We start from the raw sequence: 24,782 nt of genomic DNA, 5'->3' as shown, positions 1-24,782 counted from the left end.
TCAAAAAGACATCACTTTCTACGTAGTGGAGGTGATGGAGGTCATACAGGTGATGGAGGTCATGCAGGTGATGGAGGTGTTGGAGGTCATACAGGTGATGGAGGTGATGGAGGTCATACAGGTGGAGGTGATGGAGGTCATACAGGTGATGGAGGTGATAGAGGTCATACAGGTGATGGAGGTGATGGAGGTCATACAGGTGATGGAGGTGATAGAGGTCATACAGGTGATGGAGGTGATGGAGGTCATACAGGTGATGGAGGTCATACAGGTGATGGAGGTGATAGAGGTCATACAGGTGATGGAGGTGATGGAGGTCATACAGGTGATGGAGGTGATAGAGGTCATACAGGTGATGGAGGTGATGGAGGTCATACAGGTGATGGAGGTGATAGAGGTCATACAGGTGATGGAGGTGATAGAGGTCATACAGGTGATGGAGGTCATACAGGTGATGGAGGTGATAGAGGTCATACAGGTGATGGAGGTGATGGAGGTCATACAGGTGATGGAGGTGATGGAGGTGATAGAGGCAAACATAAACACAGAATCAGTTTCTTGAGTCGACTGTTTTATTTTCTCGTTTATAAAACTCCAACAAACAGAATCATGAAAGTTACAAAATGAAATAAATACAACTCGAAAATGAATTCACTGTTTTCTATCATAGAGCTCTTAAAGAGACAGAGTAGTTTAATGCTACAAGCTAATGCTAATGCTGATGCTAATGCTAATGCTAAGCTAATCAGACTCATCCATGAGTACAAAAGTAAAAACGCTTCAAGAAAATAGAAAAAAGTAAAGAGAGGTTTTATAAAACAAGAGAATGAAGAAACAGGAAATGATGTCATGTTGTTAGAGGCGGGGCTTAGGGCAGTGGGTGGAGTTTACTTCCTGTAGTTTTTGTCCTGGAAAGTCTCCGTTCTTTTTATGTTAATATGGTTACATTCTGAAGCGGCGCCGCCTTCAGGGTCACATGATGCTGCAGGGTCACATGACGCTGCAGGGTCACATGATGCTGCAGCACTTACATGGTTGCTTCTCCTTCTTCACCTCCTCCACTCCACCCTTCACCTCCTCCGCTCCACCCTTCACCTCACCCGCCGTCTCCCCGTTGCTCGCCGCTGCCGTCTCCAGAGGTTTGGTGGAGGGCAGTGCGGCGGGCGGCGTGGCGGGCGGTGCGGCGGGCGGAGCTGGAGCCGGTGTCTGAGCCCCGGCGGTGTCCTCCGTCCCTCCTCCCGGTGATGTCTTCCCGTTGGCGTCGTGGATCAGCACCAGCTCGGCTCTCACCGTCCCCTGAAGACCCAGAACCTTCTTGGTCTGGTCCTCATCCTCCACGCTCTGATACCCCATGAACACCATGGTGACGGGGTTCTCGGCGCTGGCCTCGGCCACGCTCGGCTCGTCGCACGGTTTGGCCTCCAGCCCGGTGATCTCTGCCGGTGGTAGCTTGGGATGCGCCTCCTCCCGGACCTCCGCTGTCGGGGGAGGGGTCACCGTGGCGACGGTCTGTGACATCATGGAGGCCTCGTCGGCTTTGTGGATGAGCTCTTCAACCTCAGAGACGCTGAGCAGCTGAACGCCATCTACACCGTTCATCTCGTGGACCACTGAGAGACACAGAACCAGGATCAGGATCAGGATCAGAGTCCAGACCAGGACTTAGTCACAGCTGAAGGACCAATAGGAACAGACGATTGTCCTACACCCTGTGATGTCACTCAACATGCAATGAAAGACCTTCCTCCTCCTCTTGAAGGAGGAAGACGTGGAGGAAGAGGAGGAAGAGGAAGAAGAGGAGGAGGAAGAGGAGGAAGAGGAGGAGGAGGAAGAGTAGGAAGAGGAAGAAGAGGAGGAGGAGGAGTTAGAGGAAGAAGAGGAGGAGGAGGAAGAAGAGTAGAGGAGGAAGAGGAGGAGGAAGAAGAGGAGGAGTTAGAGGAGGAAGAGGAATTAGAGGAGAAGAAGAGGAGGAGGAGAAGGAGGAGGAAGAGGAGGAGGAGGAAGAGGAGGAGCATGCTCAGTCAGGTCTCACTCTTTGACCCTGGTGAGACGGGTTTGAAGGATCTGATTCTGGATCATCTGATCTCATAGTGCTGAACCTGGTTCCTATGTGATGACATCACCTTTCCTCTCGTCCTCGTAAACTTTGACCCCTTGGTGAGAAAGGTCAACAGGAAGTGTGGTGTTAGTGGACAGAACCCGGGTCTCCCCCGTCACTTTGTCCCGCTCTACTGTGATCTCCACTGAGTACATGGCTGCAGGGAGGACGGGTCAGAGGAGGACAGACAGGCAGACAGACAGACAGACAGACAGAGAGAAAGACAGGCAGACAGACAGTTAGAGACTCCAAGGGACAGAGGGACAGACAGAGAGAGGGACAGACACGTCGGACAATAGACAAAAAACAGAGAGACAGATGGACAGACAGGTGGTTAAATGTGACACATGAAGACACATTCTCTTGAACTCGTCCTCCCACTCGTCTACATGCTGCAACCTCTGACCTCCTGTCTGCTGTTCAACTGTGCTGGATGTGGTCTACAGGTCTCAAAATAGGAGTGGTTTTGAACGCCTCCAGTGTTTGAGGCTACCCTTAATAAATAGGAGTGGTTTGGAACGCCTCCAGTGTTTGAGGCTACTCTGAATAAATAGGAGTGGTTTTGAACGCCTCCAGTGTTTGAGTATTCTCAGTAAGTAGGAGAGGTCTTCAACGCCTCCAGTGTTTGAGGCTACTCTCACTAAATAGAGTGGTTTAAAATCCTCCAGTGTTTGATGCTACTTGCAGTAAATGGGAGTGGTTTTGAACGCCTCCAGTGTTTGAGGCTACTCTGAATAAATAGAAATGGTTTTGAACGCCTCCGGTGTTTAAAGCGACTCTCATTAAACAGGGAGTGGTGTTGAACGCCTCCAGTGTTTGAGGCTATTCTCAGTAAGTAGGAGAGGTCTTGAACTCCTCCAGTGTTTGAGGCTACTCTCATTAAATAGGTGTGGTTTTGAATGCATCCAGTGTTTGAGGCAACTCTCAGTAAAACAGGGAGTGGTTTGAACACCTTCAGTGTTTGAGGCTATTCTCAGTAAGTAGGAGAGGTCTTGAACGCCTCCAGTGTTTGAGGCTATTCTGAATAATTATAAATGGTTTTGAACGCCAGTGTTTGAGGCTACTCTCAGTAAACAGAGTGGTTTTGAACTCCTCCAGTGTTTGAGGTTACTCTCATTAAATAGGTGTGGTTTTGAACGCCTCCAATGTTGAGGCTACTCTGAATAAATAGGAATGGTTTTGAACGCTTCCAGTGTTTGAGCCTACTCTGAATAAATAGGAATGGTTTTCCAGTGTTTGAGCCTATTCTGAATAAATAGAAATGGTTTTGAACTCCTCCAGTGTTTGAGGCTATTCTCATTAAATAGGTGTGGTTTTGAACGCCTCCAGTGTTTGAGGCGACTCTCATTAAACAGGGAGTGGTTTTGAATGCCTCCAGTGTTTGAGGCTACTCTGAGTAAATAGGAGTGATTTTAACACTTCCAGTGTTTGAGGCTACTGTCAGTAAATAAGAGTTTTTAAACTCCTCCAGTGTTTGAGGCTGATCTCAGTAAATAGGAGTGGTTTTGAACGCTTCCAGTGTTTGAGGCTACTCTCAGTAAATAAGAGAGGTTTTGAACACCTCCAGTGTTTGAGGCTACTGTGAATAAATAGGAATGGTTTTGAACGCCTCCAGTGTTTGAGGCTATTCTGAATAATTATTAATGGTTTTGAACGCCAGTGTTTGAGGCGACTCTCATTAAACAGGGAGTGGTGTTGAACGCCTCCAGTGTTTGAGGCTACTCTCATTAAATAGGTGTGGTTTTGAACTCCTCCAGTGTTTGAGACTACTCTCATTAAATAGGTGTGGTTTTGAATGCCTCCAGTGTTTGAGGCTACTCTCAGTAAAACAGGGAGTGGTTTGAACACCTCCAGTGTTTGAGGCTACTCTGATTAAATAGATGTGATTTTGAACACCTCCAGTGTTTGAGGCTACTCTGAATGAATAGGAATGGTTTTGAACGCCTCCAGTGTTTGAGGCTATTCTGAATAATTATTAATGGTTATGAACGCCAGTGTTTGAGGCGACTCTCAGTAAACAGAGTGGTTTTGAACTCCTCCAGTGTTTGAGGCTACTCTCAGTAAAACAGGGAGTGGTTTGAACACCTCCAGTGTTTGAGGCTACTCTGATTAAATAGGTGTGGTTTTGAATGCCTCCAGTGTTTGAGGCTACTCTGAATGAATAGGAATGGTTTTGAACGCCTCAAGTGTTTGAGGCTACTCTGAATAAATAGAAATGGTTTTGAACTCATCCAGTGTTTGAGGCTACTCTCATTAAATAGGTGTGGTTTTGAACGCCTCCAATGTTTGAGGCTACTCTGAATGAATAGGAATGGTTTTGAACGCTTCCAGTGTTTGATCCTACTCTGAATAAATAGGAATGGTTTTGAACGCTTCCAGTGTTTGAGGCTATTCTCATTAAACAGGGAGTGGTTTTGAATGCCTCCAGTGTTTGAGGCTACTCTCAGTAAATAGGAGTGATTTTAACGCTTCCAGTGTTTGAGGCTACTGTCAGTAAATAAGAGTTTTTAAACTCCTCCAGTGTTTGAGGCTGATCTCAGTAAATAGGAGTGGTTTTGAATGCTTCCAGTGTTTGAGGCTACTCTCAGTAAATAAGAGAGGTTTTGAACACCTCCAGTGTTTGAGGCTACTGTGAATAAATAGGAATGGTTTTGAACGCCTCCAGTGTTTGAGGCTATTCTGAATAATTATTAATGGTTTTGAACGCCTCCAGTGTTTGAGGCTACTGTCAATAAATAAGAGAGGTTTTGAACACCTCCAGTGTTTGAGGCTACTGTGAATAAATAGGAATGGTTTTGTACGCCTCCAGTGTTTGAGCCTACTCTCAGTAAACAGGGAGTGGTTTGGAATGCCTCCAGTGTTTGAGGATACTCTGATTAAATAGGTCTGGTTTTGAACACCTCCAGTGTTTGAGGCTACTCTGAATAAATAGAAATGGTTTTGAACTCCTCCAGTGTTTAAAGCGACTCTCATTAAACAGGGAGTGGTGTTGAATGCCTCCAGTGTTTGAGGCTACTCTCAGTAAATAGGAGTGGTTTTGAACGCCTCCAGTGTTTGAGGCTATTCTTAGTAAGTAGGAGAGGTCTTGAACGTCTCCAGTGTTTGAGCCTATTCTGAATAATTATTAATGGTTTTGAACGCCAGTGTTTGAGGCGACTCTCAGTAAACAGAGTGGTTTTGAACTCCTCCAGTGTTTGAGGCTACTCTCAGTAAACAGGGTGGTTTTGAACTACTCCAGTGTTTGAGGCTACTCTCATTAAATAGGTGTGGTTTTGAATGCCTCCAATGTTTGATGCTACTCTCAGTAAAACAGGGAGTGGTTTGAACACCTCCAGTGTTTGAGGCTACTCTGATTAAATAGATGTGGTTTTGAACACCTCCAGTGTTTGAGGCTACTCTGAATAAATAGGAATGGTTTTGAACGCCTCAAGTGTTTGAGGCTACTCTGAATAAATAGAAATGGTTTTGAACTCCTCCAGTGTTTAAAGCGACTCTCATTAAACAGGAGTGGTGTTGAACGCCTCCAGTGTTTGAGGCTACTCTCAGTAAATAGGAGTGGTTTTGAAATCCTCCAGTGTTTGATGCTATTCCCAGTAAATAGGAGAGGTCTTGAACGCCTCCAGTGTTTGAGGCTACTCTCATTAAATAGAGTGGTTTTGAACGCCTCCAGTGTTTGAGGCTACTCTCATTAAACAGGAGTGGTTTTGAACGCCTCCAGTGTTTGAGGCTATTCTCTGAATAAATAGGAGTGGTTTTGAACTCCTCCAGTGTTTGAGGCTACTCTGAATAAATAGAAATGGTTTTGGTCCAGTTTGAAAAACAGGGAGTGGTTTGAACACCTCCAGTGTTTGAGGCTATTCTCAGTAAGTAGGAGAGGTCTTGAACACCTCCAGTGTTTGAGGCTACTCTGATTAAATAAATGGGTGTGTGTTTGAGGCTTTGTAAACAGAGTGGTTTTGAACACCTCCAGTGTTTGAGGCTACTCTCAATAAATAGGTGTGGTTTTGAACGCCTCCAATGTTTGAGGCTACTCTTAAATGAATGGTTTTGAACACCTCCAGTGTTTGAGGCTACTCTGAATAAATAGAAATGGTTTTGAACTCCTCCAGTGTTTGAGGCTATTCTCATTAAATAGGTGTGGTTTTGAAGTGTTTAAATAAAAAGTGGTTTTGAATGCCTCCAGTGTTTGAGGCAGTAAATAAGAGTTTTTAAACTCCAGTGTTTCATTAAATAGGAGTGGTTTTGAACGCCTCCAGTGTTTGAGGCTACTCTCATTAAATAGGAGTGGTTTTGAACACCTCCAGTGTTTGAGGCTACTGTGAATAAATAGGAATGGTTTTGAAATCCAGTGTTTGAGGCTATTCTGAATAAATAGAAATGGTTTTGAACGCCTCCAGTGTTTGAAGCTACTCTCATTAAATAGGAGTGGTGTTGAACTCCTCCAGTGTTTGAGGCTACTCTCATTAAATAGGAGTGGTTTTGAATGCCTCCAGTGTTTGAGGCTACTCTCAGTCAGTGGTTTTGAAAAGTGTTTAGGTGTGGTTTTGAACACCTCCAGTGTTTGAGGCTACTCTGAATAAATAGGAATGGTTTTGAACGCCTCCAGTGTTTGAGGCTCTCTGAATAAATAGAAATGGTTTTGAACTCCTCCAGTGTTTGAGGCTATTCTCATTAAATAGGAGTGGTTTTGAACGCCTCCAGTGTTTGAGGCTACTCTCATTAAACAGGGAGTGGTTTTGAACACCTCCAGTGTTTGAGGCTACTCTGATTAAATAGGAGTGGTTTTGAACACCTCCAGTGTTTGAGGCTACTCTGAATAAATAGAAATGGTTTTGAACACCTCAAGTGTTTAAGGCTACTCATTAAATAAAGTGGTTTTGAACGCCTCCAGTGTTTGAGGCTACTCTCATTAAATAGGAGTGGTTTTGAGAAATGGTTTTGAACACCTCCAGTGTTTGAGGCTACTCTCATTAAATAGGAGTGGTTTTGAACGCCTCCAGTGTTTGAGGCTACTCTCCAGGAGAGGTCTTGAACACCTCCAGTGTTTGAGGCTACTCTCATAAATAAATAGGTGTGGTTTTGAACACCTCCAATGTTTGAGGCTGAACACCTCCAGTGTTTGACTCTGAATATAAATAGGAATGGTTGAGAACGCTTCCAGTGGTTGAGGCTACTCTGAATAAATAGAAATGGTTTTGAACTCCTCCAGTGTTTGAGGCTATTCTCATTAAATAGGTGTGGTTTTGAACGCCTCCAGTGTTTGAGGCGACTCTCATTAAACAGGGAGTGGTTTTGAATGCTTCCAGGGTTTGATGCTACTCTCAGTAAACAGGGAGTGGTTTGGAATGCCTCCAGTGTTTGAGGATACTCTGATTAAATAGGTCTGGTTTTGAACACCTCCAGTGTTTGAGGCTACTCTGAATAAATAGAAATGGTTTTGAACTCCTCCAGTGTTTAAAGCGACTCTCATTAAACAGGGAGTGGTGTTGAATGCCTCCAGTGTTTGAGGCTACTCTCAGTAAATAGGAGTGGTTTTGAACGCCTCCAGTGTTTGAGGCTATTCTTAGTAAGTAGGAGAGGTCTTGAACGTCTCCAGTGTTTGAGCCTATTCTGAATAATTATTAATGGTTTTGAACGCCAGTGTTTGAGGCGACTCTCAGTAAACAGAGTGGTTTTGAACTCCTCCAGTGTTTGAGGCTACTCTCAGTAAACAGGGTGGTTTTGAACTACTCCAGTGTTTGAGGCTACTCTCATTAAATAGGTGTGGTTTTGAATGCCTCCAATGTTTGATGCTACTCTCAGTAAAACAGGGAGTGGTTTGAACACCTCCAGTGTTTGAGGCTACTCTGATTAAATAGATGTGGTTTTGAACACCTCCAGTGTTTGAGGCTACTCTGAATAAATAGGAATGGTTTTGAACGCCTCAAGTGTTTGAGGCTACTCTGAATAAATAGAAATGGTTTTGAACTCCTCCAGTGTTTAAAGCGACTCTCATTAAACAGGGAGTGGTGTTGAACGCCTCCAGTGTTTGAGGCTACTCTCAGTAAATAGGAGTGGTTTTGAACGCCTCCAGTGTTTGATGCTATTCCCAGTAAGTAGGAGAGGTCTTGAACGTCTCCAGTGTTTGAGGCTACTCTCATTAAATAGAGTGGTTTTGAACTCCTCCAGTGTTTGAGGCTACTCTCATTATATAGGTGTGGTTTTGAACGCCTCCAATGTTTGAGGCTACTCTGAATAAATAGGAGTGGTTTTGAACGCTTCCAGTGTTTGAGCCTACTCTGAATAAATAGGAATGGTTTTGAAAGCTTCCAGTGGTTGAGTCTACTCTGAATAAATAGAAATGGTTTTGGGCTCCTCCAGTGTTTGAGGCTACTCTCAGTAAAACAGGGAGTGGTTTGAACACCTCCAGTGTTTGAGGCTACTCTGATTAAATAGGACTGGTTTTGAACGCCTCAAGTGTTTGAGGCTACTCTGATTAAATATATGTGGTTTTGAACACCTCCAGTGTTTGAGGCTACTCTGAATAAATAGGAATGGTTTTGAACGCCTCAAGTGTTTGAGGCTACTCTGATTAAATATATGTGGTTTTGAACACCTCCAGTGTTTGAGGCTACTCTGAATAAATAGTAATGGTTTTGAACGCCTGAAGTGTTTGAGGCTACTCTGAATAAATAGAAATGGTTTTGAACTCCTCCAGTGTTTAAAGCGACTCTCATTAAACAGGGAGTGGTGTTGAACGCCTCCAGTGTTTGAGGCTACTCTCATTAAATAGGTGTGGTTTTGAATGCCTCCATTGTTTGATGCTACTCGCAGTAAATGGGAGTGGTTTTGAACACCTCCAGTGTTTGAGGCTACTCTGAATAAATAGAAATGGTTTTGAACGCCTCCGGTGTTTAAAGCGACTCTCATTAAACAGGGAGTGGTGTTGAACGCCTCCAGTGTTTGAGGCTACTCTCAGTAAGTAGGAGAGGTCTTGAACACCTCCAGTGTTTGAGGCTACTCTCATTAAATAGGTGTGGTTTTGAACACCTCCAATGTTTGAGGCTACTCTGAATAAATAGGAATGGTTGAGAACGCTTCCAGTGGTTGAGGCTACTCTGAATAAATAGAAATGGTTTTGAACTCCTCCAGTGTTTGAGGCTATTCTCATTAAATAGGTGTGGTTTTGAACGCCTCCAGTGTTTGAGGCGACTCTCATTAAACAGGGAGTGGTTTTGAATGCTTCCAGTGTTTGATGCTACTCGCAGTAAATGGGAGTGGTTTTGAACACCTCCAGTGTTTGAGGCTACTCTGAATAAATAGAAATGGTTTTGAACACCTCCGGTGTTTAAAGCGACTCTCATTAAATAGGGAGTGGTGTTGAACGCCTCCAGTGTTTGAGGCTACTCTCAGTAAGTAGGAGAGGTCTTGAACACCTCCAGTGTTTGAGGCTACTCTGAATAAATAGAAATGGTTTTGAACACCTCCGGTGTTTAAAGCGACTCTCATTAAATAGGGAGTGGTGTTGAACGCCTCCAGTGTTTGAGGCTACTCTCAGTAAGTAGGAGAGGTCTTGAACACCTCCAGTGTTTGAGGCTACTCTCATTAAATAGGTGTGGTTTTGAACACCTCCAATGTTTGAGGCTACTCTGAATAAATAGGAATGGTTGAGAACGCTTCCAGTGGTTGAGGCTACTCTGAATAAATAGAAATGGTTTTGAACTCCTCCAGTGTTTGAGGCTATTCTCATTAAATAGGTGTGGTTTTGAACGCCTCCAGTGTTTGAGGCGACTCTCATTAAACAGGGAGTGGTTTTGAATGCTTCCAGGGTTTGATGCTACTCGCAGTAAATGGGAGTGGTTTTGAACACCTCCAGTGTTTGAGGCTACTCTGAATAAATAGAAATGGTTTTGAACACCTCCGGTGTTTAAAGCGACTCTCATTAAATAGGGAGTGGTGTTGAACGCCTCCAGTGTTTGAGGCAACTCTCAGTAAATAGGTGTGGTTTTGAACTCCTCCAGTGTTTGAGGCTACTCTCAGTAAATAGGTGTGGTTTTGAAAACCTCCAGTGTTTGAGGCTACTCTCAATAAACAGGGAGTGGTTTTGAACTTCTTCATTGTTAGAGGCTACTCAGTAAATAGCAGTGGTTTTGAACACCTGCAATGTTTGAAGCTACTCTTAGTAAATAGGAGTGGTTTTGAACGCCTCCAGTGTTTGAGGCTACTCTTAGTAAATAGGAGTGGTTTGGAACGCCTCCAGTGTTTGAGGCTACTCTCAGTAAATAGGTGTGGTTTTGAACACCTCCAGTGTTTGAGGCTACTGTCAGTAAATAAGAGAGGTTTTGAACTCCTCCAGTGTTTGAAGCTGATCTCAGTAAATAGGAGTGGTTTTGAACACCTCCAGTGTTTGAGGCTGATCTCAGTAAATAGGAGTGGTTTTGAACGCTTCCAGTGTTTGATGCTACTCTCAGTAAATAGGTGTGGTTTTGAACACCTCCAGTGTTTGAGGCTACTGTGAATAAATAGGAATGGTTTTGAACGCCTCCAGTGTTTGAGGCTACTCTGAATAAATAGGAATGGTTTTGAACACCTCAAGTGTTTGAGGCTACTCTGAATAAATAGAAATGGATTTGAACTCCTCCAGTGTTTAAAGCGACTCTCATTAAACAGGGAGTGGTGTTGAACGCCTCCAGTGTTTGAGGCTACGCTCAGTAAATAGGAGTGGTTTTGAACGCCTCCAGTGTTTGAGGCTATTCTCAGTAAGTAGGAGAGGTCTTGAACGCATCCAGTGTTTGAGGCTACTCTCATTAAATAGAGTGGTTTTGAACTCCTCCAGTGTTTGAGGCTACTCTCATTAAATAGGTGTGGTTTTGAACGCCTCCAATGTTTGAGGCTACTCTGAATAAATAGGAATGGTTTTGAACGCTTCCAGTGTTTGAGCCTACTCTGAATAAATAGGAATGGTTTTGAACGCTTCCAGTGTTTGAGCCTATTCTGAATAAATAGAAATGGTTTTGAACTCCTCCAGTGTTTGAGGCTATTCTCATTAAATAGGTGTGGTCTTGAACGCCTCCAGTGTTTGAGGTGACTCTCATTAAACAGGGAGTGGTTTTGAATGCCTCCAGTGTTTGAGGCTACTCTGAGTAAATAGGAGTGATTTTAACACTTCCAGTGTTTGAGGCTACTGTCAGTAAATAAGAGTTTTTAAACTCCTCCAGTGTTTGAGGCTGATCTCAGTAAATAGGAGTGGTTTTGAACGCTTCCAGTGTTTGAGGCTACTCTCAGTAAATAAGAGAGGTTTTGAACACCTCCAGTGTTTGAGGCTACTCTGAATAAATAGGAATGGTTTTGAACGCCTCCAGTGTTTGAGGCTATTCTGAATAATTATTAATGGTTTTGAACGCCAGTGTTTGAGGCTACTCTCATTAAACAGTGGAGTGGTGGTTTTGAACACCTCCAGTGTTTGAGGCTACTCTCATTAAATAGGTGTGGTTTTGAATGCCTCCAGTGTTTGAGGCTACTCTCAGTAAAACAGGGAGTGGTTTGAACACCTCCAGTGTTTGAGGCTACTCTGATTAAATAGATGTGATTTTGAACACCTCCAGTGTTTGAGGCTACTCTGAATAAATAGGAGTGGTTTGAATGATTAAAATGGTTTTGAATGCCTCCAGTGTTTGAGGCTATTCTGAAGTGTTTAACTCTGAATAAATAATGGTTTTGAACATCCAGTGTTTGAGGCTACTCTCATTAAACAGAGTGGTTTTGAACTCCTCCAGTGTTTGAGGCTCCACTCTCAGCTTCCAGTGTTTAAATTAAACAGGGAGTGGTTTTGAATGCCTCCACTCTCCAGTGATTTTGAGGCTACTCTAAACTCCTCCAGTGTTTAAATAGTAAATAGGAGTGGTTTTGAATGCTTCCAGTGTTTGAGGCTACTCCAGTGTTTGAGGCTACTCTGAATAAATAGGAATGGTTTTGAACGCCTCCAGTGTTTGAGGCTATTCTGAATAATTATTAATGGTTTTGAACGCCTCCAGTGTTTGAGGCTACTGTCAATAAATAAGAGAGGTTTTGAACACCTCCAGTGTTTGAGGCTACTGTGAATAAATAGGAATGGTTTTGTACGCCTCCAGTGTTTGAGCCTACTCTCAGTAAACAGGGAGTGGTTTTGAACACCTCCAGTGTTTGAGGCTACTCTGAATAAATAGAAATGGTTTTGAACTCCTCCAGTGTTTAAAGCGACTCTCATTAAACAGGGAGTGGTGTTGAATGCCTCCAGTGTTTGAGGCTACTCTCAGTAAATAGGAGTGGTTTTGAACGCCTCCAGTGTTTGAGGCTATTCTTAGTAAGTAGGAGAGGTCTTGAACGTCTCCAGTGTTTGAGCCTATTCTGAATAATTATTAATGGTTTTGAACGCCAGTGTTTGAGGCGACTCTCAGTAAACAGAGTGGTTTTGAACTCCTCCAGTGTTTGAGGCTACTCTCAGTAAACAGGGTGGTTTTGAACTACTCCAGTGTTTGAGGCTACTCTCATTAAATAGGTGTGGTTTTGAATGCCTCCAATGTTTGAGGCTACTCTCAGTAAAACAGGGAGTGGTTTGAACACCTCCAGTGTTTGAGGCTACTCTGATTAAATAGATGTGGTTTTGAACACCTCCAGTGTTTGAGGCTACTCTGAATAAATAGGAATGGTTTTGAACGCCTCAAGTGTTTGAGGCTACTCTGATTAAATAGATGTGGTTTTGAACACCTCCAGTGTTTGAGGCTACTCTGAATAAATAGGTCTGGTTTTGAACACCTCCAGTGTTTGAGGCTACTCTGAATAAATAGAAATGGTTTTGAACTCCTCCAGTGTTTAAAGCGACTCTCATTAAACAGGGAGTGGTGTTGAACGCCTCCAGTGTTTGAGGCTACTCTCAGTAAATAGGAGTGGTTTTGAACGCCTCCAGTGTTTGATGCTATTCCCAGTAAGTAGGAGAGGTCTTGAACGTCTCCAGTGTTTGAGGCTACTCTCATTAAATAGAGTGGTTTTGAACTCCTCCAGTGTTTGAGGCTACTCTCATTATATAGGTGTGGTTTTGAACGCCTCCAATGTTTGAGGCTACTCTGAATAAATAGGAGTGGTTTTGAACGCTTCCAGTGTTTGAGCCTACTCTGAATAAATAGGAATGGTTTTGAAAGCTTCCAGTGGTTGAGTCTACTCTGAATAAATAGAAATGGTTTTGGGCTCCTCCAGTGTTTGAGGCTACTCTCAGTAAAACAGGGAGTGGTTTGAACACCTCCAGTGTTTGAGGCTACTCTGATTAAATATATGTGGTTTTGAACACCTCCAGTGTTTGAGGCTACTCTGAATAAATAGAAATGGTTTTGAACTCCTCCAGTGTTTAAAGCGACTCTCATTAAACAGGGAGTGGTGTTGAACGCCTCCAGTGTTTGAGGCTACTCTCATTAAATAGGTGTGGTTTTGAATGCCTCCATTGTTTGATGCTACTCGCAGTAAATGGGAGTGGTTTTGAACACCTCCAGTGTTTGAGGCTACTCTGAATAAATAGAAATGGTTTTGAACGCCTCCGGTGTTTAAAGCGACTCTCATTAAACAGGGAGTGGTGTTGAACGCCTCCAGTGTTTGAGGCTACTCTCAGTAAGTAGGAGAGGTCTTGAACACCTCCAGTGTTTGAGGCTACTCTCATTAAATAGGTGTGGTTTTGAACACCTCCAATGTTTGAGGCTACTCTGAATAAATAGGAATGGTTGAGAATGCTTCCAGTGGTTGAGGCTACTCTGAATAAATAGAAATGGTTTTGAACTCCTCCAGTGTTTGAGGCTATTCTCATTAAATAGGGTGTGGTTTGAACGCCTCCAGTGTTTGAGGCTACTCTCATTAAACAGGGAGTGGTTTTGAATGCTTCCAGTGTTTGATGCTACTCTCAGTAAATGGGAGTGGTTTTGAACACCTCCAGTGTTTGAGGCTACTCTGAATAAATAGAAATGGTTTTGAACACCTCCGGTGTTTAAAGCGACTCTCAGTAAATAGGAGTGGTTTTGAACGCCTCCAGTGTTTGATGCTATTCCCAGTAAGTAGGAGAGGTCTTGAACGTCTCCAGTGTTTGAGGCTACTCTCATTAAATAGGTGTGGTTTTGAACGCCTCCAATGTTTGAGGCTACTCTGAATAAATAGGAATGGTTTTGAACGCCTCCAGTGTTTGAGGCTACTCTGAATAAATAGAAATGGTTTTGAACTACCTCCAGTGTTTGAGGCTACCTCATTAAACAGGAGTGGTTTGAATCCTCCAGTGTTTGATGCTACTCGCAGTAAATGGGAGTGGTTTTGAAACCTCCAGTGTTTGAGGCTACTCTCAGTGGTTTTAAATCCAGTGTTTGAGGCTACTCTCATTAAATAGGTGTGGTTTTGAACGCCTCCAATGTTTGAGGCTACTCTGAATAAATAGGAATGGTTTTGAACGCCTCCAGTGTTTGAGGCTACTCTCAATAAACAGGGAGTGGTTTTGAACACCTCCAGTGTTTGAGGCTGCTCTCAATAAACAGGGTGGTTTTGAATGCCTCCAGTGTTTGAGGCTACTCTTAGTAAATATGAGTGGTTTTGAACACCCTCAGTGTTTGAGGCTACTCTCAGTAAACAGGGAGTGGTTTGGAATGCCTCCAGTGTTTGAGGCTACTCTTAGTAAATAGGAGTTGTTTGGAACGCCTCCAGTGTTTGACGCTACTCTGATTAAATAGGTGTGGTTTTGAACACCTCCAGTGTTTGAGGCTACTCTGAATAAAAATAAATGGTTTTGAAGTCCTCCAGTGTTTAAAGCGACTCTCATTAAACAGGGAGTGGTGTTGAACGCCTCCAGTGTTTGAGGCTACTCTCAGTAAATAGGAGTGGTTTTGAACGCCTCCAGTGTTTGAGGCTATTCTTAGTAAGTAGGAGAGGTCTTGAACGCCTCCAGTGTTTGAGGCTATTCTGAATAATTATAAATGGTTTTGAACGCCAGTGTTTGAGGCGACTCTCAGTAAACAGTGTGGTTTTGAACTCCTCCAGTGTTTGAGGCTACTCTCATTAAATAGGTGTGGTTTTGAATGCCTCCAGTGTTTGAGGCTACTCTCATTAAATAGGAGTGGTTTGAACACCTTCAGTGTTTGAGGCTACTCTGAATAAATAGGATTGGTTTTGAACTCATCAGTGTTTGAGGCTACTCTCAGTAAACAGTGTGGTTTTGAACTCCTCCAGTGTTTGAGGCTACTCTCAGTAAATAGGAGTGGTTTGGAATCCCTCTTGTGTTTGAGGCTACTCTCAGTAAATAGGAGTGGTTTTGAACACCTCCAGTGTTTGAGGCTAATCTCAGTAAATAGGAGTGGTTTTGAACGGCTCCAGTGTTTGAGGCTACTCTCATTAAATAGGAGTGGTTTTGAATGCCTCCAGTGTTTGAGGCTACTCTCATTAAATAGGAGTGGTTTGAACACCTTCAGTGTTTGAGGCTACTCTGAATAAATAGGATTGGTTTTGAACTCATCAGTGTTTGAGGCTACTCTCAGTAAACAGTGTGGTTTTGAACTCCTCCAGTGTTTGAGGCTACTCTCAGTAAATAGGAGTGGTTTTGAACTCCTCCAGTGTTTGAGACTTCTCTCAGTAAATAGGAGTGGTTTGGAATCCCTCTTGTGTTTGAGGCTACTCTCAGTAAATAGGAGTGGTTTTGAACACCTCCAGTGTTTGAGGCTAATCTCAGTAAATAGGAGTGGTTTTGAACGGCTCCAGTGTTTGAGGCTATTCTGAATAAATAGGAGTGGTTTTGAACGCCTCCAGTGTTTGAGGCTTCTCTCAGTAAATAGGAGTGGTTTTGAAATCACTCCAGTGTTAGAGGCTACTCTGATTAAATAGGAGTGGTTTTGAACGCCTCCAGTGTTTGAGGCTACTCTCAGTAAACAGGGATTGTTTTTTAATGCAGTGATGATGAACTGAACGAGCCAATCAGAGCAGAGCCGGTCGTCATAGTAGTTGAATGCTTCCATCCAGAGGGCCGTGCTAAATAAATCTAAATGTATGACTTATTATTTTTATTACTATTTAAGTACTATTTAAAGGCAGAACGACGGGGTCTCCTTAAAGGTTTGAGAAGGAGGCGCTCTGTGACTCACCTCTCTTCATCTCATCTGTCTCCTCACTCGCTTTGTTCATTCGAGGGCTTCTGTCAACTTTGACCTCTGCAACGGCTCATGGGAAAGAAAGGAGGCAGGCACAGAAACAGAGTAAAGACCGAAGCTCTGAGGTCATCAAAGGTCATCACAACACTGATTCCTCTTTGACTCACTGTAGTCAGACTACTGTAATCAGACTACTCTAAACGGAATACTTTAATCAGACTACTGTAATCAGACTACTGTAATCAGACTTCTGTAATCAGACTACTGTAATCAGACTTCTGTAATCAGACTACTGTAATCTTACTCTTTGATCTAATTAGTGTAATCTGATTACTGTAATCCGACTCTGTGATCTAATAAATGTAATCTGTTTACTGTTATCTTGCTCTTTGATCTGATTAGTGTAATCTGATTACAATTATCTAACTTTGATGTAATTAGTGTAATCTGATTACTCTAATCCGACTCTTTGATCTGATTAGTGTAATCTGATTACTGGCATTCTACCAGTCTGTGGTAGCCAGCGCCCTCTTCTTTGCTGTAGTGTGCTGGGGTGGTGGCATCAGGACTGGAGATGCCAACAAGCTCAACAAGCTGGTGAGGAGAGCCAGCTCTGTGGTGGTCTGGAGCTGGACAGTCTGGAGTCAGTGGGTGAGAGGAGGATGAAGGCCAAACTCAGAGCCATCCTGGACAATCCCTCTCACCCTCTCCATGAGGAGCTGTGGCAGCTGGGCAGCTCTTTCAGCCATCGGCTGATTCTACCAAAGAGCAGGACGGAGCTTCAGACGCTCATTTGTGCCCACTGCCATCAGACTGTACAACAACAGCAGAGACCACAGTCTGTCACCATGCTGACCAGCCCCCCCCCATGTGGATATACTGAACATTTTTATTTTTATTCTATTTTATTTTTATTGTATAATATGTGTATTTATTATCTGTTTCTATGCAGTTGAGCTGCTGCAACACCCGAATTTCCCCCATGGGGATCATTAAAGGAATATAATAATAATAATAATAAGTAATCCGACTCTTTGATCTAATTAGTGTAATCTGATTACTGTTATCTAACTCTTTATTCTGGTTAGTGTAACCTGATTACTGTTATCTAACTCTTTATTCTGGTTAGTGTAACCTGATTACTGTTATCTAACTCTTTATTCTGGATTACTGTTATCTAACTCTTTATTCTGGTTAGTGTAACCTGATTACTGTAATCCGACTCTGTGATCAAATTAGTGTAATCTGATCACCTTATTCTGATGACTGTAATCCGAATGGTGACTAATATAACTCGATACTGCAATGTGATATGTGTAATGCTGTAATGTGACTTGTAATCTGATTACAGAGTCCAGCAGAGTCTCACCTTGAACTATCTGATCTGAGGCTGCAGCAGCTTTGTCTTGCTGACGTCTGCTGTGACCTTTGACCTCCACAGCTGATCAGAGAGACACAGTGAGAGGAAGAGGAGACAACAACCACGACAACAACAACATCGACGACGACGACGACAACAACAACAACAACAACAACAACAACAACAAACAAGAACTGAAGACGATCTGTACCTTTAAGAGATCCTGATGAAACCTTCGGGCACAGAGAAAGAGACAGGAAGTTCAACTTCACAATTAAAGTCACTGTTGTCCAAGAGGAAACAGAAAACTGCATTCTAAAACTACAAAATAAAATACACAATAAAGAAGTCTGTGTTTGTGTGTACTCACAGTTGTGTGTATGTGTGTGTGTGTGTGTGTGTGTGTGTGTGTGTGTGTGTGTGTGTGTGTGTGTGTGTGTGCGTGTGTGTATATGTGTGTGTGTGTGTGTGTGTGTGTGTGTGTGTGTGTATGTGTGTGTATGTGTGTGTATATGTGTGTGTGTGTGTGTGTGTGTGTGTGTGTGTGTGTGTGTGTGTGTGTGTGTGTGTGTGTGTTCATGTGTGTACTCACAGTTGTGTGTGTTTCGGTCTCACACACTCCTCCTGTCTCCAGACTCAGAAGCTCCGCCTCCAGCCTCCAACACAAAGAATATTTCTCTTTAATCTCTAAATGTATTTAATTAAAACACGTTCATATTTAAATAAACTCGTCAGATGAGGTCACGTCGTCTACAGGGAGCCGTTAGTCTGTATACGTCTCAGTGGTAGAGCGGGTCGTCCTTTAACCACCAGGCCGGTGGTTCGATCCCCAGCTGAACAACTGTTGCTCCTGATGCTGAGGTCAGATTATCAAAGTGTCTCCGTTAACAGTCTGACTGATCTGTGATCAGCTGTGAGACTGAAGGAAACCTTTAGATCAGACCTGCTGATGGTCTACAGCAGGCTCCTAGTTTAACAGTGGACCAGATTAGATCAGATTAAATCAGATTAAGTCTGATTAGATCAGATTAGATTTGATTAAAACAGATTAAAACAGATTAGACCAAATTAAATCAGATGAGATCAGATTAGACCAGATTAAATCAGATTAGATCAGATTAAATCAGATTAGACCAGATTAAATCACATTAAATCACAAATCAGATTTAATCAGATTAGATTAAATATGATTAAATATGATTAGATCAATTTAAATCAGATTAAATCAGATTAAATCAGATTAAATATGATTAGACCAGATTAGATCAATTTAAATCAGATTAAATCAGATTAAATCAGATTAAATCAGATTAAATCAGATTAGACCAGATTAAATAGCATTAGACCTGATTAGACCAGATTAGAACAGGTTAGATCAGACCTGCTGATGGTCTACAGCAGGCTCCTAGTTTAACAGTGGACCAGATTAGATCAGATTAAATCTGATTAAATCTGATTAGATCAGATTAGATTTGATTAAAACAGATTAAAACAGATTAGACCAGATTAGACCAGATTAGACCAGATTAAATCAGATTAGATCAGATTAGACCAGATTAGATCAGATTAAATCAGATTAAATCAGATTATATCAGATTAGACCAGATTGAATCAGATTAAATCAGATTAAATCAGATTAAATCAGATTAAATCAGATTAAATCAGATTAAATCAGATTAAATAGCATTAGACCTGATTAGACCAGATTAGAACAGGTTAGATCAGACCTGCTGATGGTCTACAGCAGGCTCCTAGTTTAACAGTGGACCAGATTAGATCAGATTAAATCAGATTAAATCAGATTAAATCTGATTAGATCAGATTAGATTTGATTAAAACAGATTAGACCAGATTAAATCAGATTAGACCAGATTAAATCAGATTAGACCAGATTAGATCAGATTAAATCAGATTAGACCAGATTAAATCAGATTAAATCAGATTAAATCAGATTAAATCAGATTAAATCAGATTATATCAGATTAAATCAGATTATATCAGATTAGACCAGATTAAATCAGATTAAATCAGATTAAATCAGATTAGACCAGATTAAATCAGATTAAATCAGATTAAATCAGATTAAATCAGATTAAATCAGATTATATCAGATTAGACCAGATTAAATCAGATTAAATCAGATTAAATCAGATTAAATCAGATTAGACCAGATTAAATAGCATTAGACCCGATTAGACCATATTAGAACAGATTAGATCAGACCTGTTGATGGTCTCCTCCAGGCTCCTGGTCTTGGCCTCGTCCTGCTCCAGTTGTCTCCTGGCGTCCTCCTGTTCTGGTCCAGCAGAGGGTGCTCCGTCCAGCAGCCAGCGCTCCCTGAGAGCCTTCGACTGAACAGGAAGTAAATCAGCTGCGATCGTCATTGATAGAAGTATTAAAGTACTCGTTCACATGATGTCTGCCAAAATAAAACCTTCACTGACTCCAGACCAGCTCACAGACCAGCAGCTGGAGGCTGTTTAAAGCTGTGAGGCTGAAAGGAGTCGCAGCGTTGATCTGAGATCAACTGCAGATATTTTTACTCTGCAGCTGATATCAGCCTCAACGAGCTCAGGGTCACCTGACCTCTGACCTCTGGATCTACACTGGAGGAGAAGACCTGCCTCTGACTGAAGGACCAAACAGGATCCACTTTACTCTGTTTACTGTTCTTTATTCTCACTTTGGTTTTTAATCCTGTTTCATAAAGTAAAAAGTGAACACTTCACTATTTTAGGATTTGTGTTGATTAGAATGTTGATTGATTAGTCGACTGATAATCACTTCAGAGTGGCAAACATTTAAAGACTCTGCAAAAGAAGAACCGGATCTGAACCCTCAACCCGTCCGTCTCACCTTCAGGTGCTGCAGAGCTCTCCTGTCGTCCTCCAGCTGACGCTTCTTGTTCTCCATCTCCGTCTGCCACTTCCTCTTCTCCTGAGGCATGATGGGAAATGGTGTTTTTACACTGCGTCCAAGAGAACTCACACATCAACTGACACTTTAACTGCTTTACACATTACACGACACTTTCAACACATCGACACTTTAAACATGACACTTTAACACATCAACCGACACTGTAACTGCTTTACACCTATACTGACACTTTAACTGCTTTACACATCAACCGACACTTTAACTGCTTTACACATCAACCGACACTTTAACTGCTTTACACATCAACCGACACTTTAACTGCTTTACACATCCACCGACACTTTAACTGCTTTACACATCCACCGACACTTTAACTGCTTTACACATCAACTGACACTTTAACCGCTTTACACATCAACTGACACGTTAACTGCTTTACACATCAACCGACACTTTAACTGCTTTACACATCAACTGACAGTACTCACACTACTACAGAACTAATACTACTAAAGTTATCCCACTACTACTGTTCTAATACTACTACAGAACTTCTACAACCACGGTACTAATACTACTACAGTACTAATACATGGACTACTTTATTTCCTTTAAACAAATCCTGTAAAGAATAAGTCGAGTATTTAACGTATAATAAAGAAACACACTGTTAAATACTTCTATACTAATATTTACTCACAAGACTTCCTGTTTCTAAAACATTCAAAAAGATGTCTTTCATTAAAATCGTGTTTTTATCGTTTAACTATTTGAGGCGTCTAAAAAACATGTCTCTGTGTGTGTGTGTCTGTGTGTGTGTGTCTCTGTGTGTGTGTGTCTGTGTGTGTGTGTCTGTGTGTCTGTGTGTGTGTGTCTGTGTGTGTGTGTCTGTGTGTGTGTGTGTGTGTGTGTGTGTGTGTGTGTGTGTGTGTGTGTCGTGTGTCTGTGTGTGTGTGTGTCTCTGTGTGTGTGTGTGTGTGTGTGTGTGTGTGTGTGTGTGTGTGTGTGTGTGTGTGTGTGTGTGTGTGTGTGTGTGTGTGTGTGTGTGTGTGTGTGTGTGTGTCTGTGTGTCTGTGTGTGTGTGGATCAATAACTGCATTAACGAAGTAGCTCAGAAGCAGACTTCAGATCAGCTCATGGGGGTCTGCAGGTTTAAATATCTGCTGCAGTCAGAAGTTATATATCATACATGTTCATATGTGTGTATTTACGTGTGTGTGTGTGTGTGTGTGTGTGTGTGTGTGTGTGTGTGTGTGTGTGTGTGTGTGTGTGTAACTTACACTCACTGCGAGGAGCTGCTGAGCCTCACTGACCCTGAGAGAGAGACAGAGAGAGACAGAGAGAGAGACAGAGAGACAGACAGAGAGAGACAGACAGAAGTCCATTAATGTGTCATATTAAGCGATACAGGTGCACTCAGGTGTGTCTGTCTTGTTTAAGAAAGGAGATGCACTGATGACTTCTGGTGACTAGTAGTTCTCTTGAATACCTATGTTGAATACACTTCCTGTAAGTCGCTTTGGATAAAAGCGTCTGCTAAATGACTGTAATGTAATGTAATGTAATGTAATGTCTGCTGTGATGTTTGACACTGACCATGTTCCACACAGAAGATACCGGCTCATTGGTTCTAATCCATCTGAACCGGCTCATTGGTTCTAAGTCCTGAACCGGCTCAGTGGTTCTAATCCGTCTGAACCGGCTCATTGGTTCTAAGACCTGAACCGGCTCAGTGGTTCTAATCCATCTGAACCGCCTCAGCGGTTCTAATCCGTCTGAACCGGCTCATTAGTTCTAAGACCTGAACCGGCTCAGTGGTTCTAAGACCTGAACCGGCTCGTCTCAGATCCCTTACAGCTGTTTTTGTATCTAATTTTAGCTTCTCTGTGTTTATATACACTGGACCTGGACTCTGCGGGACCTGGACTCTGCAGGACCTGGACTCTGCTGGATCCTGCTGGCGCTCAGTGCCCCTGGAGCACTGAGCGCCAGCTCAGTGTCAGCTGAGCAGATGTTCTGGATGTTTGAGTCACAGACTGTTGATCTGCAAACTGCAGCCTGACTGTCACATGACAGTTAGCCGCTAGCTGTTAGCTTAATGCTACTGAAACTCCCTTTGTTTGACAGAGAACGAGGCGGAGTCCGCCAGCGGACAGCTGAGCCTGAGAGAGCCCTGTTCCTTCTTTTATATTTTATATATATATATATATATATATATATATATATATATATACAGCGGGTAAAATAAGTATTGAACACGTCACCATTTTTCTCAGTAAATATATTTCTAAAGGTGCTATTGACATGAAATGTTCACCAGATGTCGGTAACAACCCAAGTGATCCATACATACAAAGAAAACCAAACAAATAAGGGTTAGGGTTAGGGTTAGTTTTGTGTAATCAAATGAAATGACACAGGGAAAAAGTATTGAACACACTTAGCCTTTGTTGGTAATGACAGCTTCAAGACGCCTCCTGTATGGAGAAACTAGTGGCATGCATTGCTCAGGTGTGATTTTGGCCCATTCTTCCACACAAACAGTCTTCAGATCTTGAAGGTTCCGTGGGCCTCTTCTATGAACTCTGATCTTTAGTTCTTTCCATAGAGTTTCTATTGGATTCAGGTCAGGTGATTGGCTGGGCCATTCTAGCAGCTTTATTTTCTTTCTCTGAAACCAATGGAGAGTTTCCTTGGCTGTGTGTTTGGGATCATTGTCTTGCTGAAATGTCCACCCTCCTTTCATCTTCATCATCCTGCTAGATGGCAGCAGATCTTTATCAAGAATGTCTCGGTACATTTTTCCATTCATCCTTCCTTCAATGATATGAAGTTTGCCAGTGCCGTATGCTGAAAAACAGCCCCACACCATGATGTTCCACCTCCAAACTTCACTGTTGGTCTGGTGTTTTTGGGGTGATGTGCAGTGCCATTTGACCTCCAAACATGGTGTGTATTATGGCATCCAAAGAGTTCCATGTTGGTCTCATCTGACCAGACTATATTCTCCCAGTATTTCACAGGCTTGTCTGAATGTTGTGCAGCAAACTTTAAACGAGCTTCAACATGCTTTTTCTTCAGCAGTGGAGTCTTGCGTGGTGAGCGTGCATACAGGCCACGGCGGTTGATGCATTACTTATTGTTTTCTTTGAAACAATTGTACCTGCTGATTCCAGGTCTTTCTGAAGCTCTCCACTAGTGCTCCTTGGCTCTTGGACAACTCTTCTGATAATTCTTTTCACTCCTCTGTCAGAAACCTTGCGAGGAGCACCTGGTCGTGGCCGGTTTATGGTGAAATGATGTTCTTTCCACTTCCGGATTATGGCCCCAACAGTGCTCACTGGAACATTCAGAAGTTTAGAAATCCTTCTGGAACCAATGCCATCAGTATGTTCTGCAACAATAAGGTTGTGAAGGTCTTGAGAGAGCTCTTTGCTTTTACCCATCATGAGATGTTTCTTGTGTGACACCTTGGTAATGAGACACCTTTTTATAGGCCATCAGTTGGGACTGAACCAGCTGATATTCATTTGCACTGACAAGGGGCAGGACTGCTTTCTAATCACTGATAGATTTCAGCTGCTGTCTTGGCTTTCCAGGCCTTTCTGCACCTCCCTTTCTTCATGTTCAATACTTTTTCCCTGTGTCCTTCCATTTGATTACACATAACTTCATTTCTGAACGTGTTTGTTTGGTTTGTTTTTTTTGGTTTGGAGAAAAATGGTGACGTGTTCAATACTTATTTTACCCGTTGTATATATATATATAATATATTATTATAATACATATATATATATATACAACATGAAATCAACTTGTTTTCAGCATGTACAAAACATGATTAGAACAAGTACACAACAAGTATACCTCATGTATACATGTACACTAACACGTGATCTTGTTCAACGTTCTTCAGGAACAAAAAGAGAAGAGATGAGAACAGAACTACAAAATAAGAACTACAAAATAAGAAGCGTGGCTGCAGCGGAACTCTGCTGAGCTCCACAGTTTCTCAACTCAAAGGGTTCTGAACAAAGCTGCTGTCGTCTCCATGGAGACGGGACCGAACAACAGAGAATGTGAGTAGAGAGGAAAAACACTACAGGGTCAGATAGATGTACTGGGCCCACTGGAGACCAGTTCACAGTACTGGGTATGATACATGTAGTGGACCCACTGTCTGTCTCTAGACCTGATGCTGTTAAAGTTAAACCATCGTATCTCTCACTCACTTTGTTCATCAGTTATTTTTAGTGAACTCGCATTTGTTCTCATGACATTTTTCTTTAAGGTATTATTTTCTTGAGGGTATATATACACTATA

General features: G+C 42.4%; 1 protein-coding gene across 1 annotated transcript; it reads right to left on the bottom strand.

Annotated features, from left to right (window-relative positions):
• Positions 1-763: 763 nt before the first annotated feature.
• Positions 764-20,524, bottom strand: palm1a (paralemmin 1a). Its single transcript, XM_054603240.1, has 7 exons — positions 20,435-20,524; positions 19,802-19,929; positions 18,171-18,234; positions 17,790-17,811; positions 17,588-17,659; positions 16,213-16,278; positions 764-1,610 (listed from the first exon to the last, which is right to left on the bottom strand). Exons 1-7 carry the CDS (start codon positions 20,522-20,524, stop codon positions 1,009-1,011), a joined length of 1,044 nt encoding a protein of 347 aa, XP_054459215.1. The 3' UTR covers positions 764-1,008.
• Between the last annotated feature and the right edge of the window lie 4,258 nt (positions 20,525-24,782).

This window comes from Anoplopoma fimbria, chromosome 8 (genome assembly GCF_027596085.1).
Source record: "Anoplopoma fimbria isolate UVic2021 breed Golden Eagle Sablefish chromosome 8, Afim_UVic_2022, whole genome shotgun sequence".
In the NCBI taxonomy this organism is placed as follows: Eukaryota; Metazoa; Chordata; class Actinopteri; order Perciformes; family Anoplopomatidae; genus Anoplopoma; species Anoplopoma fimbria.
Note: the sequence above shows the minus strand (reverse complement) of the source record. Positions and strands in the feature narration are given on the sequence as shown.